The 19,346-nt window shown below is 45.7% G+C and overlaps 1 protein-coding gene across 1 annotated transcript in view; it reads left to right on the forward strand.

Moving 5' to 3' along the window:
* LOC126092240 (serine protease inhibitor dipetalogastin) overlaps window positions 1–19,346 on the forward strand; it is a 284,082-nt gene that overhangs the window by 231,818 nt on the left and 32,918 nt on the right. The window contains exon 4 of the mRNA XM_049907745.1: window positions 16,052–16,213. Coding sequence (XP_049763702.1) covers window positions 16,052–16,213 — 162 coding nt within the window. The remainder of the gene's footprint in view (window positions 1–16,051; window positions 16,214–19,346) is intronic.

Genomic DNA, 19,346 nt, shown 5'->3' on the forward strand with positions numbered 1-19,346 from the left:
CACACGATCGCTGTTTCCGGAATCCATGTTGATTCCTACATAGTAGATTCTGGGTTTCCAAAAACGACATGATACTCGAGCAAAAAACATGTTCTAAAATTCTACAACAGATCGACGTCAGAGATATAGGTCTATAGTTCTGCGCATCTGCTCGACGACCCTTCTTGAAGACTGGGACTACCTGAGCTCTTTTCCAATCATTTGGAACCTTCCGTTCCTCTAGAGACTTGCGGTACACGGCTGTTAGAAGGGGGGCAAGTTCTTTCGCGTACTCTGTGTAGAATCGAATTGGTATCCCGTCAGGTCCAGTGGACTTTCCTCTGTTGAGTGATTCCAGTTGCTTTTCTATTCCTTGGACACTTATTTCGATGTCAGCCTTTTTTCGTTTGTGCGAGGATTTAGAGAAGGAACTGCAGTGCGGTCCTCCTCTGTGAAACAGCTTTGGAAAAAAGTGTTTAGTATTTCAGCTTTACGCGTGTCATCCTCTGTTTCAATGCCTTCATCATCCCGGAGTGTCTGGATATGCTGTTTCGAGCCACTTACTGATTTAACGTAAGACCAGAACTTCCTAGGATTTTCTGTCAAGTCGGTACATATCTGCCGTTCTCTACCTCGCCTCACACTTAGGGATGAAGGATTAACTGCAGTTAATCGATTAACCGTTATTATTCCTGTAATAATTTACTGGTATTCTGATATCTACACTGAAGCGCCAAAGAAACTGGTACGGGCATGCGCATTCAAATACAGAGATATGTAAGCAGGCAGAATACGGCGATGAGGTCGGCAACGCCTATATGAGACAACAAGTGTCTGCCGCAGTCGTTAAATCGGTTATTGCTGCTACAACGGCAGGTTATCAAGATTTAAGTGTTTGAACGTAGTGTTATGGTCGGCGCACGAGCGGTGGGACACAGCATCTCCGAGGTAGCGATGGAGCGGCCATTTTCCCGTACAACCATTTCACGAGTGTACCGTGAATATCAGGAATCAGGTAAAACATCAAATCTGCGGCGTTGCTGCGGCCGGGAAAAGATCCTGCAAGAACCGGACCGACGACGACTGAAGAGAATCGTTCAACGTGACAGTAGAGCAACCCTTCCGCAAATTGCTGCAGATTTCAGTGCTGCGCCATCAACAAGTGTCAGCGTGCTAACCACTCAACGAAACATCACCGATATGGGCTTTCGGTGCCTTGTACCCTTGATGACTGCACGACACAAAGCTTTATGCCTTGCCTGGGCCCGTCGACACCTACATTGGACTGCTGATGACTGAAAAAAAAATGGTTCAAATGGCTCTGAGCACTATGGGACTTAACATCTGTGGTCATCAGTCCCCTAGAACTTAGAACTACTTAAACCTAACTAACCTAAGGACATCACACACATCCATGCCCGAGGCAGGATTCGAACCTGCGACCGTAGCAGTCCCGCGGTTCCGGACTGAGTGCCTAGAACCGCTAGGATGACTGAAAACATGGTGCCTGACCGGACGAGTCTTTCAAATTTTATCGAGCGGATGGACCTGTAAGGGTATTGAGACAACCTCCTGAATCCATGGACCCTGCATGTCAGCAGTGGACTGTTCAAGCTGATGGAGGCTCTTAATGATGTGGGGCGTGTGCAGGTGGAGTGATATGAGACCCCTAATACGTCTAGATACCACTGTGACAGGTGACACGTACATAAGCATCCTGTCTGATCAGCTGCATCCATTCGTGTCATTGTGCATTCCGACGGACTTGGGCAATTCCAGCAGGACAACGCGACACCCCACAAGTCCACAATTGCTACAGAGTGGCTCCAGGAACACCCTTCTGAGTTTAAACACTTCCGCTGACCACCATATTCCCCAGATATGAATATTACTGAGCATATCAGGGATGCCTTGCAACGTGCTGTTCAAAAGAGATCTCCACCCCCTCGTACTCTTCCAGATGTATGGACAGCCCTGCAAGATTCATGGTGTTATTTCCTTCCAGCACTACTTCACACATTAGTCGAGTCCACGCCACGTCGTGCTCCGGTACTTGTGCGTGCTCGCGGGTGCCCTACACGATATTAGGCAGTTCTTTGGCTCCTCGGTGTATTTCATGTCAATTAATTTTACATACTCGATTATCCTTACGATTAATTATTTCAAACTTTTCGTTTTTTAAACACCGTGTTGAGTGTTGTGCCAGTATCTGTATCTGCATCTACATGCATTTTCCACCAGACACCGCACGATGCATGGCAGAGTGTACCTTGCACCGCTACTCGTCATTTCCCTTCCTGTTCCATTCGCAAACAGAGCTACGGGAAAACGATTGTCTATAAGCGTCCGTAGGAGCCCCAGTTTCTCCCATCTTCGTGGTCCTTACGCGGAATGTTCATTGGCAGTAGCATAATGGTTCTGCGCACGGTCTCAAATGCTGGTTCTCTACATTTCCTTAGTAGTGCCTCGCGAAAAGAACTTCGTCTTCCCTACAGCGATTCCCATTTGCGTTCATCTACATTTACATCTACATTTATACTCCACAAGCCACCCAACGGTGAGTGGCGGAGGGCACTTTACATGCCACTGTCATTACCTCCCTTTCCTGTTCGAGTCGCGTATGGTTCGCGGGAAGAACGACTGTCTGAAAGCCTCCGTGCGCGCTCTAATCTCTCTAATTTTACATTCGTGATCTCCTCGGGAGGTATAAGTAGGGGGAAGCAATATATTCAATACCTCATCCAGAAACGCACCCTCTCGAAACCTGGACAGCAAGCTACACCGCGATGCAGAGCGTCTCTCTTGCAGAGTCTGCCACTTGAGTTTGCTAAACATCTCCGTAACGCTATCACGGTTACCAAATAACCCTGTGACGAAACGCGCCGCTCTTCTTTGGATCTTCTCTATCTCCTCCGTCAACCCGATCTGGTACGGGTCCCACACTGATGAGCAATACTCAAGTATAGGTCGAACGAGTGTTTTGTAAGCCACCTCCTTTGTTGATGGACTACATTTTCTAAGGACTCTCCCAATGAATCTCAACCTGGTACCCGCCTTACCAACAATTTATTTTATATGATCATTCCACTTCAAATCGTTCCGCACGCATACTCCCAGATATTTTACAGAAGTAACTGCTACCAGTGTTTGTTCCGCTATCATATAATCATACAATAAAGGATCCTTCATTCTATGTATTCGCAATACATTACATTTGTCTATGTTAAGGGTCAGTTGCCACTCCCTGCACCAAGTGCCTATCCGCTGCAGATCTTCCTGCATTTCGCTACAATTTTCTAATGCTGCAACTTCTCTGTATACTACAGCATCATCCGCGAAAAACCGCATGGAACTTCCGACACTATCTACTAGGTCATTTATATATATTGTGAAAAGCAATGGTCCCATAACACTCCCCTGTGGCACGCCAGAGGTTACTTTAACGTCTGTAGACGTCTCTCCATTGATAACAACATGCTGTGTTCTGTTTGCTAAAAACTCTTCAATCCAGCCACGAAGCATCTCCGCAATACTTGTGTGCTGATGGAACCTACCAGTAAAAAATCTAGCAGTACGCTTCCGAACTGATGTGATGTCTTTCTTTAATCTGACCTAATGTGGGTTTATTGGTAGAATACTGGGGAAATGCAATCAGTCTACAAAGGAAATTGCTTAGAAACACTCGGGCGACCCATCCCACAACATTGCTTAAGTGTGTGGGACCCATACCAAATAGGATTATCAGGAAATATAGAACGTATACAGAGAGGGCAGCACGAATGGTAACAGGTTCCTTTGATCAACGGGAGAGTGGCACTGAGGTGGTGAAAGAACTGATCTGGCAGGCTCTTGAACACAAACGGAAGCTATCCCTATAAAGTCTACTGACAAAGTGTCAAGAGCTGGCTTTAAATGATGACTCCAGGAATATACCACAATCCCCTACACATCGCTCCCACAGGGTTCGTAAGGATAAGATTAGATTAATTACAGCACACACAGAGGCATTTAAACACTTCCGCCATGCATGAATGGAAAGGGAAAAACCCCTTATATTTGGTGTAGTGGGATGTACCGTCTTCCATGCACGTCCCAGTGGTTCGCAGAGTATACTGGGTGAATAAATCACGGAATAATGTAGATAGAGAGGTACAAATTGACACACATGCTTGGAATGACATTGGGTTTTATTTGAACCAAAAAAATACAAAAGTTAAAAAAAGTCCGACAGATGGAGCTTCATCTGATCAGAATAGCAATAATTAGCATAACAAAGTAAGACAAAGCAAAGATGATATTCTTTACAGGAAATGCTCAATATGTGCACCATCATTCCTCAACAATAGCTGTAGTCGAGTAATAATGTTGTGAACAGCACTGTAAAACATGTCCGGAGTGATGGTGAGGCATCGGCGTCGGATGTTGTCTTTCAGCATCCCTAGAGATGTCGGTCGATCACGATACACTTGCGACTTCAGGTAACCCCAAAGCCAATAATCGCACGGACTGAGGTCTGGGGTCCTGGGAGGCCAAGCATGATGAAAGTGGCGGCTGAGCACACGATCATCACCAAACGACGCGCGCAAGAGATCTTTCACGCGTCTAGCAATATGGGGTGGTTCTAATAAAACCCCATGTCATTCTAAGCATGTGTGTCAATTTTTACCTCTCTATGTACATTATTCCGTGGTTTATTAAGTTTTCAAATTTATACTGACTTTTTGATCACCCGGTAGATGTAGAACCTCCTGACACAATGCCTATCTTAGCAGTCACAGTATCGCTATTCAGACAAGTGTGGCGTGAGTGATCCTGTACAGGGACAGAGCATGTGAGCCGTAATCGTGACTGGACTGAAAATGATGGGGCGTGACAGTGGTCCTAGTGCATACGGAAATCGAGGAAAGGCAGGTAACCTCTCGTTTTCCGTTGAGCATGGAAGACATCAGAAGTGTAACAGAACACGTCTGAACCGCTCCTCAGCAAGGCAGCTGCTGATCAGTGGACGCACTGCGCTTGCTCGCAGACTCCCCGTTTCTGGGCACACCTTGTGCCACTGACGGTTAACTGTCTGTGCAAACGCAGGTGTGTGTCGCGTCTGAACAGCAACACGTTGTGTGTGGGAGGTATGCGGAAGCGCGGACTGCTTGCGGCGAGCAAACTGACGGGAGGCGAGGCACTCGCCCCTTGTGCGCGGGTAGTCGAGAACAGTTAGGGAGGGCACTCTGGATGTGCTCCGCTGGGCGGAGGAGGAGGGGGAGGGAGTGGTATGCAGAGAGCGGCGGGCCAGCTGCCGCGGCTGCAGACGTCCCCGTCCCGTGCCGCCCCCGCACACGACCGGTTCCCGCGGCCGCTGAGTCAGCCCGCGGGGCTCGTGACGTGCCGGCCGTCGCTCTCGTCGTCCATCTGATCGGACCGAGCCGCGCACACACGTCTGGCCCGCCTCCCGCTGCACCGCACCGTGTATCAGATGCACGTGGCACACTTCTGAGGGGCCCGCCGGCTGGGGGGTGCGGGAGGCGCGGGCCGTCCGTGACTCCGTGCACTCGGCTGCCTCTTCTTGCCGGGCCGGTCTCAACACTTCACAGGACCAACTATGGGGGGTCCGAAATAGTCATGGTCAAAATTACTGTGCTCCATATTACGAGGTGCATTCAAGTTCTAAGGCCTCCGATTTTTTTTCAAATTAACTACTCACCCGACATCGATGAAACTGGCGTTACTTCTCGACGTAATCGCCCTGCAGACGTACACATTTTTCACAACGCTGACGCCATGATTCCATGGCAGCGGCGAAGGCTGCTTTAGGAGTCTGTTTTGACCACTGGAAAATCGCTGAGGCAATAGCAGCACGGCTGGTGAATGTGCGGCCACGGAGAGTGTCTTTCATTGTTGGAAAATGCCAAAAGTCACTAGGAGCCAGGTCAGGTGAGTAGGGAGCATGAGGAATCACTTCAAAGTTGTTATCACGAAGAAACTGTTGCGTAACGTTAGCTCGATGTGCGGGTGTGTTGTCTTGGTGAAACAGCACACGCGCAGCCCTTCCCGGACGTTTTTGTTCCAGTGCAGGAAGAAATTTGTTCTTCAAAACATTTTCGTAGGATGCACGTGTTACCGTAATGCCCTTTGGAACGCAATGGGTAAGGATTACGCCCTCGCTATCCCAGAACGTGGACACCATCATTTTTTCAGCACTGGCGGTTACCCGAAATTTTTTTGGTGGCGGTGAATCTGTGTACTTCCATTGAGCTGACTGGCGCTTTGTTTCTGGATTGAAAAACGGCATCCACGTCTCATCCATTGTCACAACCGACGAAAAGAAAGTCCCATTCATGCTGTCGTTGCGCGTCAACATTACTTGGCAACATGCCACACGGGCAGCTATGTGGTCGTCTGTCAGCATTCGTGGCACCCACCTGGATGACGCTTTTCGCATTTTCAGGTCGTCATGCAGGATTGTGTGCACAGAACCCACAGAAATGCCAACTCTGGAGGCGATCTGTTCAACAGTCATTCGGCGATCCCCCAAAACAATTCTCTCCACTTTCGCGATCGTGTCGTCAGACCGGATTGTGCGAGCCCAAGGTTGTTTCGGTTTGTTGTCACACGATGTTCTGCCTTCATTAAACTGTCGCACCCACGAACGCACTGTCGACACATCCATAACTCCATCACCACATGTCTCCTTCAACTGTCGATGAATTTCAATTGGTTTCACATCACGCAAATTCAGAAAACGAATGATTGCACGCTGTTCAAGTAAGGAAAACGTCGCCATTTTAAGTATTTAAAACAGTTCTCATTCTCGCCGCTGGCGGTAAAATTCCATCTGCCGTACGGTGCTGCCATCTCTGGGACGTATTGACAATGAACACGGCCTCATTTTAAAACAATGCGCATGTTTCTATCTCTTTCCAGTCCGGAGAAAAGAAATTGGAGGCCTTAGAACTTGAATGCACCTCATACAACCGCATCTTCAGAAAGGACAGCCAATTACTAAATTTTTCACTGATGTCACACAAACCGTGCGATACTTCTTAATATTGTGGTGGACCTGCTTTTGTCCAGTGTAGTGCAGCAACTCAACGTGGCATAGACTTTACAAGTCGTTGGAAGTCCCCCGCAGAAATACTGAGGCTTGCCCCCTCTATAGCGGGCCATAATTGCGGAAATGTTGTCGATGCAGGGTTTTGTGCACGAACTAACGTCTCGATTATGCCCCATAAATATTCGATGGGATTCGTGTCAGATGATCTGTGTGGCCAAATCATTAATTCGAATTTATTTTTTCCTCATCCAGTGCTCTCGTAGCAGTAATGATCCACCCTACAGAAGTCCAACAGCTTCCAGAGCGCGATTGTATCCTGTATGAGCTCAGCTCTCGCCGTCTCGCGACTTTGGATACATCAACACCCAAACACGTCTCCTAAAAGAAGTTTTTTTCCAGATTTGCTGAATGTGACTGAACAGACTTCGTAAAGCTGTCTCTGCCGGACGTTTCCCCATTTTCACTATTACGGAGGCGGTATACAAGCATGAAACTATAAAAACCTCTATTCACTACAGAGTAGAGAAAAGGACCTTTCAGAAAGATTCGCCCGATTTCACAAGAGTATATCTTCTATATCAACGTGAAGTTCACGTTGAACATATGTGAAAAAGTAAATGAAGATTTTGATCCTAAACGTAATTATAAAAAGTAGTGAAGATTGTATGAGCATGCATGTAAAAAAATATGCACTTGTAAAATCGTATCACTATGTCGAAAATAAAATCTGTATAGGACTGTGCGTAAGTAGCATCTCGTACCAAGTTTTTGCCTTCATTCATGTAGAAGATATACTATTGTGAAATCGGATTAATCTGTCCGAAATATCCTGTATTTAGCACAAGAGCTATTCGGAAACTTCTGTTAATTTATAAAATAAGAATCCATAAAACTGTGATTGATTGTTTCCTTTCTGTTTCGAAAAATGTCATCTCCCCCCATCCGATTATCAGGCCATGAAGGGTCGACGATTCCTGTCGAATGATGATGTGCAGCAGGCACTTACGTACTTCTTCACGCAGCAGGACACGGTGTTTCACCAAACGAGTATCTTCAACTTGGTGTGTAGGTGAGATAATTGCCTCATTGCTCCCGGCGATTTCGCTTGATTGGCGTACCGATTCTGGACTGTACGTCCTTCCAATGGAAACTTTTTCATCGCCCCTTATAGACTGAACTTACATTTACCAAGAAAGCATAAACATAAATCTCTGAGAGCAATTTCTACCAAGGAATGAAGCTGCAAAACAAATTGCCGAAGAAAATAAAAGAAATTGCTAAAACAAATTTATTTAAAACGACACCTAAAAAGAACCCGTTAAGCAATACATTCTGTACTTCGAACGATTGCTTGGATAACACTGAGTAGCGGTGGGGTAAAAAAAAAGTAACAAATGTGGACAGCACAGAGTAGGGGTTTGGTAAGAAAATGTAAAACATGCCAGTGGTATTAACGATAATAAAATATTTACAATTCCACAAGACATTTTCGCACTTTTTTTATTTTATGGTAAAACTTACTTCCAAAGCTACGCAATGAATAATAATAAAACTGTGTCCTCTTCTGAGCTCAATATCTCACTCTTTATAGAAGGATTCTGACTCAGTTTTCAGCCTAAAAAATGGCAAGTTGCGATACACAAAATGGTACTGGCGTCAGCTTATAGAGTGTGTGTGTAGTGCGCAGAGTGACTGAGAGTGAGAAATGAACGAACAGTTTGGCCTTAGCGTTTTACATCATTAAACAACTTTTCTGTAAAGCAGCATTGAACACTAGGGGTAAACCAAATGAAGTAGCAATGTTTTAAACAGAGTGGCTTTGTATTCGGGAGGGGGGAGGCTCCAACTTTCATCCGGCCATCCTGATTCAGGCTTTTCATTATTTCCTTAAAATGCCGGAATGGTTCGTACTATAAGGCCACGGTCGACTACGTGTCCCACCTTTGTCATAGTAGACCTATGAGTATGTAAATGTCTATATGTATGTAAATTATTTAAGTTTTGTTGTTTGTAAATTGCAATACATGAAATGTCCAACATCCTCGTAAAACAGCTCTACGGATGGGTAAAACAACTACTACTGCTACAAAATTACTACTAAACAAAGTTATAGGTGAGGGGATACTGAATGATAGTTCAGTAATCGTGGACCAACTGTTTTCTTTGATTCAGCGTTTAACCTTTGCAACAACTTCATTTGTAACAAGAGTCATCCACTTCTTTCTTCGCCGCGGACGATCGTCCTAGCTTCCGAAACCAAAGGCACCATTTTCATACAGCACTCTCACAGTGCTCACTCTGTATACTATACAAAGTTCGCTATGAATGGCTGCAACGTCTGTGTTTATCGCAAACAGAAAACGGATTGCGGTATGTGACTCACAGGCGTCGGGATTTCGGATGCCATTTATATTTACAGCGCAAAAAAGACTCCAGCAACATTACCGCGGCAACGCCACACCCAGCTGGCGACACAGCTATGTTCATCATAAGAATAAACCCGATGTAAACAAACACAAACACGACGATAGATCAGAAACCGCAGCACACGTACGCTGGTGTTGTTGTGCTCTTAGAAGTTGGTCATGATTATAAAATAAATATCGTATTACTGAGATACGTTGAATGAAAGTTTAAGATATTCTAATGTATTAACAGCCATCAAAGTCTTTCTTAATCACGCATTAGCTGTGTAGTTTTTATTTCAAAAACCGTGTGCAGTCACAGTCTGTACTGTTGTGCTCTGATTGTCGCGCTGTTGATACGCAGTATGAAAATGGCTGAGGCTACGTGCTGCTCCGTAGCGAAACACGCGTGTGGAACACGGTTAAAAAGCGCCGAGAATTAGGTTGTTCGTAATGTTTTCTATAAATTTACAGATAAAATCGATTTTGAATTTTTCTGAGAGACTGTATTTGATAGAGTGGAGATACGAATATATATTGCCAGTATAGCGGAATCGGTAACGAAGCAGACTAGAAATGTGGTGGTGTCCATGGATTCCTGGTCACGTATCGCGTTAGTCAGCCTTTTTCTTGTTCAATTTTAAATACGTACATCTCGTAAAATTCATCACCATCATTTTATGAATTGTGCACGTCTTCTTGTTTCTGATTACATATTGCACATGAAATTCCTGTTTTCATTTCAAATATAAATTCTTAATTATCGATATTTTATGAAAGATTGTTAATAAAGGTTGCTTAAATTAAGAAAACACAAGAATTTCTTTTTTAATACAAAAATTGTATTATTTGGAGTATGTCCATTGTTTTATACCACAGATGTAGTCTCACACGAAACAGCGTTGTAAGCGTCGTAGAGACATGAAAAATAATCATTTTCACAGCATCGACCACACCATAAAATGCTGAATTTTTGCGTTGGTCACTGTACCATTACAATATGAACCCAACAGAACTGCTCTGGAGCCAAGTTAAGGGATTTGTCGTAAGAAATAACAAGACTGTTTAAGCTGCCAGACGTACTGGAACTAACGCATGCAGTTTTTTTACGTGTCACTGCCGAACGCTGTCGGGATATACACTCCTGGAAATGGAAAAAAGAACACATTGACACCGGTGTGTCAGACCCACCATACTTGCTCCGGACACTGCGAGAGGGCTGTACAAGCAATGATCACACGCACGGCACAGCGGACACACCAGGAACCGCGGTGTTGGCCGTCGAATGGCGCTAGCTACGCAGCATTTGTGCACCGCCGCCGTCAGTGTCAGCCAGTTTGCCGTGGCATACGGAGCTCCATCGCAGTCTTTAACACTGGTAGCATGCCGCGACAGCGTGGACGTGAACCGTATGTGCAGTTGACGGACTTTGAGCGAGGGCGTATGTGGGCATGCGGGAGGCCGGGTGGACGTACCGCCGAATTGCTCAACACGTGGGGCGTGAGGTCTCCACAGTACATCGATGTTGTCGCCAGTGGTCGGCGGAAGGTGCACGTGTCCGTCGACCTGGGACCGGACCGCAGCGACGCACGGATGCACGCCAAGACCGTAGGATCCTACGCAGTGCCGTAGGGGACCGCACCGCCACTTCCCAGCAAATTAGGGACACTGTTGCTCCTGGGGTATCGGCGAGGACCATTCGCAACCGTCTCCATGAAGCTGGGCTACGGTCCCGCACACCGTTAGGCCGTCTTCCGCTCACGCCCCAACATCGTGCAGCCCGCCTCCAGTGGTGTCGCGACAGGCGTGAATGGAGGGACGAATGGAGACGTGTCGTCTTCAGCGATGAGAGTCGCTTCTGCCTTGGTGCCAATGATGGTCGTATACGTGTTTGGCGCCGTGCAGGTGAGCGCCACAATCAGGACTGCATACGACCGAGGCACACAGGGCCAACACCCTGCATCATGGTGTGGGGAGCGATCTCCTACACTGGCCGTACACCACGGGTGATCGTCGAGGGGACACTGAATAGTGCACGGTACATCCAAACCGTCATCGAACCCATCGTTCTACCATTCCTAGACCGGCAAGGGAACTTGCTGTTCCAACAGGACAATGCACGTCCGCATGTATCCCGTGCCACCCAGCGTGCTCTAGAAGGTGTAAGTCAACTACCCTGGCCAGCAAGATCTCCGGATCTGTCCCCCATTGAGCATGTTTGGGACTGGATGAAGCGTCGTCTCACGCGGTCTGCACGTCCAGCACGTACGCTGGTCCAACTGAGGCGCCAGGTGGAAATGGCATGGCAAGCCGTTCCACAGGACTACATCCAGCACCTCTACGATCGTCTCCATGGGAGAATAGCAGCCTGCATTGCTGCGAAAGGTGGATATACACTGTACTAGTGCCGACATTGTGCATGCTCTGTTGCCTGTGTCTATGTGCCTGTGGTTCTGTCAGTGTGATCATGTGATGTATCTGACCCCAGGAATGTGTCAATAAAGTTTCCCCTTCCTGGGACAATGAATTCACGGTGTTCTTATTTCAATTTCCAGGAGTGTAGATCGGCACGACATAAAGAAGACGAGAAAATAGTTTCTGTTGTTGATCAACTCGTTATCAACGTAGCAGATGACAGTTCCAGAATTGAAATGCGTTTCTCTGATTCGGATAAAGAAGGAGGTAAGAAATTACCGGACGACTGACTGTAATTAACTCCTTCAGTGGCTTCAGCATTCAACAATACGGTGAAATCCTTGTAGCATGCTTTTGCATCACATATAGCTCGCTCAGAAAAATTACCCTGCGCTTAAGTTAGGAATTTTCATCACTCCTGTTTGTAATTAGACTATTACGTTGGAGGAGACAGAGAGCATTTTATGCTTTCCGTCTAGTCACCTAAGAAGCGTGCAATAGTGCTGAAGTTTTGCCGAATATTATTTCATTCTCTTTAAAAATTAAATGTTATTCGAAGCTATATTGTTTCTCTGCTCGCCTCTTTTATCGTCTGAACTGCAGCTGCTCGCATCATTGCAGGTTCATTGGACCAGCCGGCTGTCCAAGTTAAACACCGGCAAAGCTGTTGTCCTGCATTATCGCTCAGTATATGTGCCTGTAACAAAGCATAAAATGCATCCTTGTGATCGTACTTCGTGCACTGGACAGAGTTTGGCTTCCGCTCCATATGAAATGAAATCCAATGGGATTCAAGCAAATGCGGAAGAATACATGGTGTAATGTTTACATCAGGTTTATTCTTATGATGGACGCACTATAGATGATGAATTAAACCACCCTTTTACCACCTCCTGTCCCCCACTCCTCCAAGCAGCAGACAGCATCAAAACTTACTTCCCGAACAACCCTCGTACAAGTAAATACATACCTGCTTTTGTTGAAACAGCGGTTCTCCTACTAGTTTTACCATCCTCAGCTAGCATGTGTTAGCGTAGATCACGTGTAGCTGTTTAGTGATAAATCACTGAACTCCTCACCCCCGATTGTTTAAAGGACGAACTCCCATGTATCAAAGAGCTTCAGACGTCTGACTGCTTTACAAATGAGTTAACGTGTTAAATATTTTGTCATTATGCACGTAAGCCCGCCAGAGTTTAGTAAAGTTTTGAAATTATGTTAAAAGTTAGTAGGAAGTAGCTAAGTGCTCTAATTATCAAACACTTCAGTATAGTTTGGGTAAATTGCGCTCAGTTTTAAGAACAAGAGAGTTTTTAATGGATCTCAATGTTTATCACGTCGTATCTCCTGAAATGTATTCCGTACAATGATATCGTTTTGAAAGTACATTCAGAGGCATATGTGGATACTGTGTGCAAAGTTTGCTGAGAACGAAGTTAGTAGTAAAGAAGTAATGAATTAAAAGGCTGACGCTGCAGTTTTACTGCATGAACAGTGAAAATGTAGTAAGCGACAAACTTTTTTTTCTCTTCATCATTTTGTGAGGGTGTCAGCGAGAAAATTTCGTAAAGGGTTCAAATTACGTGCTCTGATTTTCAAATACTGGCTGAGCATAGCCAAATTTCCCAGACTATTTACCCGCCGTCAGTTACTTTTCCGCGAGGCATATACGCAGTTTCAAACTGCAATAGTTGGCTTATTCTGTTAAGCCATCAACCAGAGGTTACCAGCGAAAAAATGGTCGTATCGACGCATAAAATGGGTCAATATGCTCCCGTTTAAAATATTCTGACTGAGAAGTGCTGCTAAAATTTTTCTAAAAATCTTGACATGTTAAAATACTTGCGCTCTTTTTAACATGCAACTCACCTCCCACTCCCACCATTTCTGGAACTGTAATTCCCTCACACCCAGTAGTCCATGGCTTTTAAGTCGCTCACATCCATCTACTGCCACTTGTCCACTCTCACTCAGTTATTCAGCCCATCTCGCTGTCACTATCTCTCTGTGTCTAACTGTCTCTAAATGTCACCGTCTGTTGTCTCACAGCCACCGTCTCCTCCTTTCTCTCCTACTAATACTGTCGCCTGTCACTGTCGCTGCCTCCCTCTAGCTCTCTCTTACTGCCACTACCTCATTCACTCCTTCCCACTGCTACTCCCTCTTCTCACTATCACTGTCTCTCTCTCTCTTCCTCGTTGTCATTATTGATTGTAGCCACTGTCAACTATGTTCCTGTGCCTCTATGTCCCTCTCTTTGTCTCTGCCATTGCCTCATTCGCTCATCTATACCGCAACTACTATCTTCGGTATTTATTGTTTTTCCGTCTCTTTCCCATTGCCAATGTCTCCTTCTCTCTCAGCGTAAGAAAATACTTGTATTTTTATGAGAAAATTTTTAAAGGTGCTGAGGAAATTAGAATGAAGCAGCTGGTTCTCTGACTTTTCACAGTATTTCAGACATGAGTATATTCGCCTTTTTTGTTGTCCGATTAGAAGATTTTTCCACTGTTTTTTTCCCTTCTACAGAGGACATGTGACTCATATAAAAATAATTTTTTGGGCCAGTAAAATTTTTATTATTTACTTATATGAAATTAAAATAACGTAAAACTAATTATGTTTTTACACCTTTGACCGAATTTTAGGCGTACGAAAGTTTAGCATGTGCTTCGGAACTACAGCACGGATTTCCCAGAACCGTCCTGATGATAACGGAGATAATTTACAGCATATTTTTAAATGCTACGTCACTTGCTAAACAACGTTCTCGCTCCACACACATATAGTTTATGTGTTTATTTTAAGTGTACGAGTAGGGTAACTTCGAATCTCTGTATCCTAGAAATGGATAAAGATATCAAGAAAATTTTCAAGGATGTTCATGATCGGGGTCTTAGAAATATATCGTAAAAGTTTCAGCCACCAGCGGTCTCGGAATCTGCGGCTCGGTTTTGATACCCAAAACCATGTTTTGTGGATGTTTCTCGATAACGGGTAAAGGTTTTTAAAGACGGAAAACTGGAACTTCTAGAAAGCAGCCTAGAGAATGCACTGTTAAAATCTGAGTAATTTGCTGCGGTTTGTTATCCACCGCTGACGTCGAAAAAAGGTGGAAAAACTTTTTTTTCGATTTTTTTGAGATACCCTCCATGTGCTAAATGGTGCCCCCATTGGCCACTTCAAGGCACAAAGTACACCACATCTAACGTAAAAAGAACCAACCGATTTTCTCCATTTGCTTGAGCTGGAGGAAGTGTGTAATGTTCAAACTATGACTCGGTGCTGAAGTTACTTATAGTAAGACGGTCCTTCTGTTGGGTATTCAGTTGGTCCCTAGCCCAAGGAGTATCCAAAAAGCTCAATCCTGCCTATCACAACAGAGCCCGAGGTATGAGCCCCGGAAAAATCCCGTTTTTAAGCGCGGCGTTTCGAAACGTGCAGTTAGCACATGCTGTCAGAGGCGTACCGATAGCTCTTCATGAGTAGATTGTGACTGCATTCTAAATTTTTAAATTCGGACAATAACTGTACGATGTAGTGAAAATTAAATTTTTGTTGCACCCGCAAGCCGTTAATTAGACAACCTGGAACTGGGAGCTTGCACCGGGCTAACAATTTACCGCTGTAGCCTCTTCGCTTCCGTCCGCGGCTCGTAGTCTAGTGGCTAACGTTGCTTCCTCTGGATCATGGGGTTCCGGGTTCGATCCCCGGACGGATGGGGGATTTTCTCCGCCTAGGGGCTTGGTGTTTATGTTGTCCTCATCATTTCATCATCATTCGGGAAAGTGGCGAGAACAGACAGAGTCAAGACTGGGAATTTGGACGATCGCTCCTAACCACGCAATTGAGCGCCCCACAAACCAAATGTGGTCATCATCTTCGTTTCCTTTGTCGCGTATACGAGACACGGAACTGGTGGCTTTTATGTGTATACAGAACCCATGTAACACGTCAGTACTTTGCTTACCTTCTGCACGGTTTCATTACCTACCACAACAAACTTCAGCCCTCTGTGTCATTAATAACATGTGATAGAAATATTAAAAGGATAAACATGTCTCTGACGCCTCGGAACTGAAAGGGACAGGGAGCTGACCTTTTTGACGCAGTCTGCAGACTCGCGGCTTGTCCTTGTGAAGCTCGACTATACAGTTGCACAGCTCCACCAGCGCTTAGCCAACCGTGTGTGTGTGTGTTGCAGGGTGGGCATCCAGCTGTCGCACGTGGGCGCCTGCGGCAACTCGTCGGCGCAGCGCGAGAACTGCCCCGTGTCCTGCGAGAGCGCCCCGGTGGACGGGCCCGTCTGCGCCTCCGACGGCAACGTCTACGCCAGCTCCTGCCGCATGAAGCTCGCCACCTGCGGGTGAGTCCGGCTGTCTACATCTACATGAATACTCCGCAGTCCACCGTACGGCATGTGGCCAAGGATAGCCCGCATCACTACTAGTCATTTCGCAAATACGGCGAGGGAAGGACGACTGTCTATATGCTTCCGTATGAACCCTAATTTCTCGTGTCTTACCTTCGTGGTCGTTAAGCGCAATGTATGTTGGAGGCAGTAGGATCGTTCTGCAGTCAGCTTTAAATGCTGGTTCTCTCAGTTTTCTCAATAGCGTTTCTCTAAATGAATGTCATATCCCCTCCAGGGATCCAAGGATTCCCATTTGACTTCCTAAAGCATGTCCGTAAATCATTAGTCTTTTGAATAGTTTGATGCGGCCCGCGACGAATTCCTCTCCTGTGCCAACCTCTTCATCTCCGAGTAGCACTTCCAACCTACGTCCTCAATTATCTGTTGGATGTATTCCAATCTTTGTCTTCCTCTACAGTTTTTGCCCTCTACAGCTCCCTCTAGTACCGTGGAAGTCGTCCCTGATGTCTTAACAGATCTCCTATCATTTTGTCTCTTCTCCTTGTTTTCCGCATCTTCCTTTCCTCTCTGGTTGTGCGCAGAAACTCCTCATTCCTTACCTTATCAGTCCACCGTCTGCCCCTGGTAGATGAGTGGTCAGCGCGACGGAATGTCATGCCTAACGGCCCGGGTTCGATTCCCGGCTGGGTCGGAGGTTTTCTCCGCTCAGGGACCTGGGCGTTGTGTTGTCCTTATCATCATCATTTCATCCCCAACGACACGGAAGTCGCCGAAGTGGCGTCAACTCGAAAGACTTGCACCAGGCGAAGAGTCTACCCGATTGGAGGCCCTAGCCACACGGCATTTCCATCAGTCCACCTAATTTTCAGCATTTGTCTGTAACACCACATGTCAAATGCTTCGGTTATCTTCTGTTCCGGCTTTCCCACAGTCCACGTTTCACTACCAAACAATACGCTGCTCCAAACGCACATTCTCAGAAATTTCTTCCTGATATTAAGGTGTATGTTTGATACTAGTAGAATTCTCTTGGCCAGGAATGCCCTTTCGGCCTGTGCTACTCCGCTTTTGATGTCCTCCTTGCTCCGTCCGTCATTGATAATTTTGCTGCCTACTTTATCTACTTCATGACCATCAATCCCGATGTTATCTTTCTCGCTATTCTCATTTTTGCTACTTCTCATCACTTTCGTCTTTCTTCGATTTAATCTCAATCCATATTCTGTACCATTAGACTGTCCATTCCGTTCAGCAGATCATGTATTTCTTCCTCATATTCACTCAGGATAGCGATGTCATCAGCGAATCGTACCATTGATATCATTTCACCTCGTAGTTCCACTGCTGAAGCTTTCTTTTATTTCCATCATTGCTCCTTCGTTGTACAGATTCAACAGTAGGGGCGAAAGACTACATCCCTATCTTACACCCTTTTCAATCCGAGCACTTCGTTCTCGGTCGCCCACTCTTATAATTCCCTCTTGGCTCCTGTACATATTGTATATTACCTCTCGAACCTACCGGTAACGAATCTAGCCGCCCTTCTCTGAATGGCTTCGATGTCTTCCTTTAATACGTTCTTCTACGGGTCCCAAACACTCGAGCAGTACTCAAGAGTAGGTCGCACTAGCGTACTATATAGTGTCCTAGAATTTTCTCAATAGACCGAAGACGACCATTCGCCTTCACTACCACAATCGTCACATGCTCGTTCCATTTCATATCGTTTTGCAGCGTTACGCCCAGGTATTTAAAAGACGTGATTGTGTCAAGTAGGACATTACCAATTCTATATCCGAACATAACGGGTTTGTTTTTCCTACTCATCTGCACTAACTTACATTTTTCTACATTTAGAGCTTGCTGCTATTCATAAAAGCAACTAGAAATTTGGTCTACGTCATCTTGTATCCTCCTGCAGTCACTCAGCTTCGACGCATTACCTTACACCAAAGCATCATCTGCAAATAACTGTAGATTGCTGCCCATCTTGTCGCCAAATAATGTATGTGTACGGAGAATAATAGCAGTCCTATCACACTTTCATGAGGCACTCATGACGATATCCTTATCTTTGATGAACACTCGCCGTCGAGGACAACATACTGGGTTCTACTACTTAAGAAATCTTCAAGCCACTAACATACCAGTGAAACTTCTCCATATCTTTAACAGCCTGCAATGGGGCACCGTGTCAAAGGCTTTCCAGAAGTCTAGAAATATGGAATCTATCTGTTGGCGTTCATCCGTAGTTCGCAGTGTATCATGTGAGAATAGGGCAAGTCTAGTTTCAAATGGCTCGGAGCACTATGGGACTCAACTGCTAAGGTCATTAGTCCCCTAGAACTTAGAACTAGTTAAACCTAACTAACCTAAGGACATCACAAACATCCACGCCCGAGGCAGGTTTCGAACCTGCGACCGTAGCGGTCTCGCGGTTCCAGGCTGCAGCGCCTTTAACCGCACGGCCACTTCGGCCGGCAAGTCTAGTTTCGCACCAGCGGTATGTATATAGCCAATCAAGATCTGTTGTTATCTTATGATAAGTCAGTCCATTTCAGCAGAGTGCCAGATTCACAACCCCCGTGGGCGCACGGTACTCATTTTGTGATTTGAGCAACGTCGCAGGTACGTGGCTTCATTTTATGTCTGTACATGTAGCGAATTCTGGCTAGGTAAGAGTAATTCCTTCTCATCCCGTGCCAATCCCTAGGGGTAGTAAGGGTGTCTTACTTCCACAGTATTTATGGAGGGTGATCAGAAGCAGTCTGAAAAGCTTGTAATCGCGTTGCAGGGTACGCTGCGCAGAGAAATTGTTAAGAAAATAACCAATCAGGCCGTTGCGCGCAAATTCAAGTGGCCCGCCAGATACAATAAGTTTCAGTCGTTCTCATAGCGTAGATGATAACGTACGAGATTACTGAGCCTTTGGCTCGGGTTCTATCCCTAATACCGTCGCATGTCCCTTGTTGAGATTTAGGAAACCAAACGAAGAACGCGTTTGGCGACACCGTCCATAACGGGCCGCTTGAAATTACGTATGCAAAAGCCGGACTGGATAACTTAAATGCTAATTAACACGGGAACGGCACAACGTATCGAATTATTTTTTAATAACTATTTC

Source organism: Schistocerca cancellata, chromosome 7 (genome assembly GCF_023864275.1).
Source record: "Schistocerca cancellata isolate TAMUIC-IGC-003103 chromosome 7, iqSchCanc2.1, whole genome shotgun sequence".
NCBI lineage: Eukaryota > Metazoa > Arthropoda > Insecta > Orthoptera > Acrididae > Schistocerca > Schistocerca cancellata.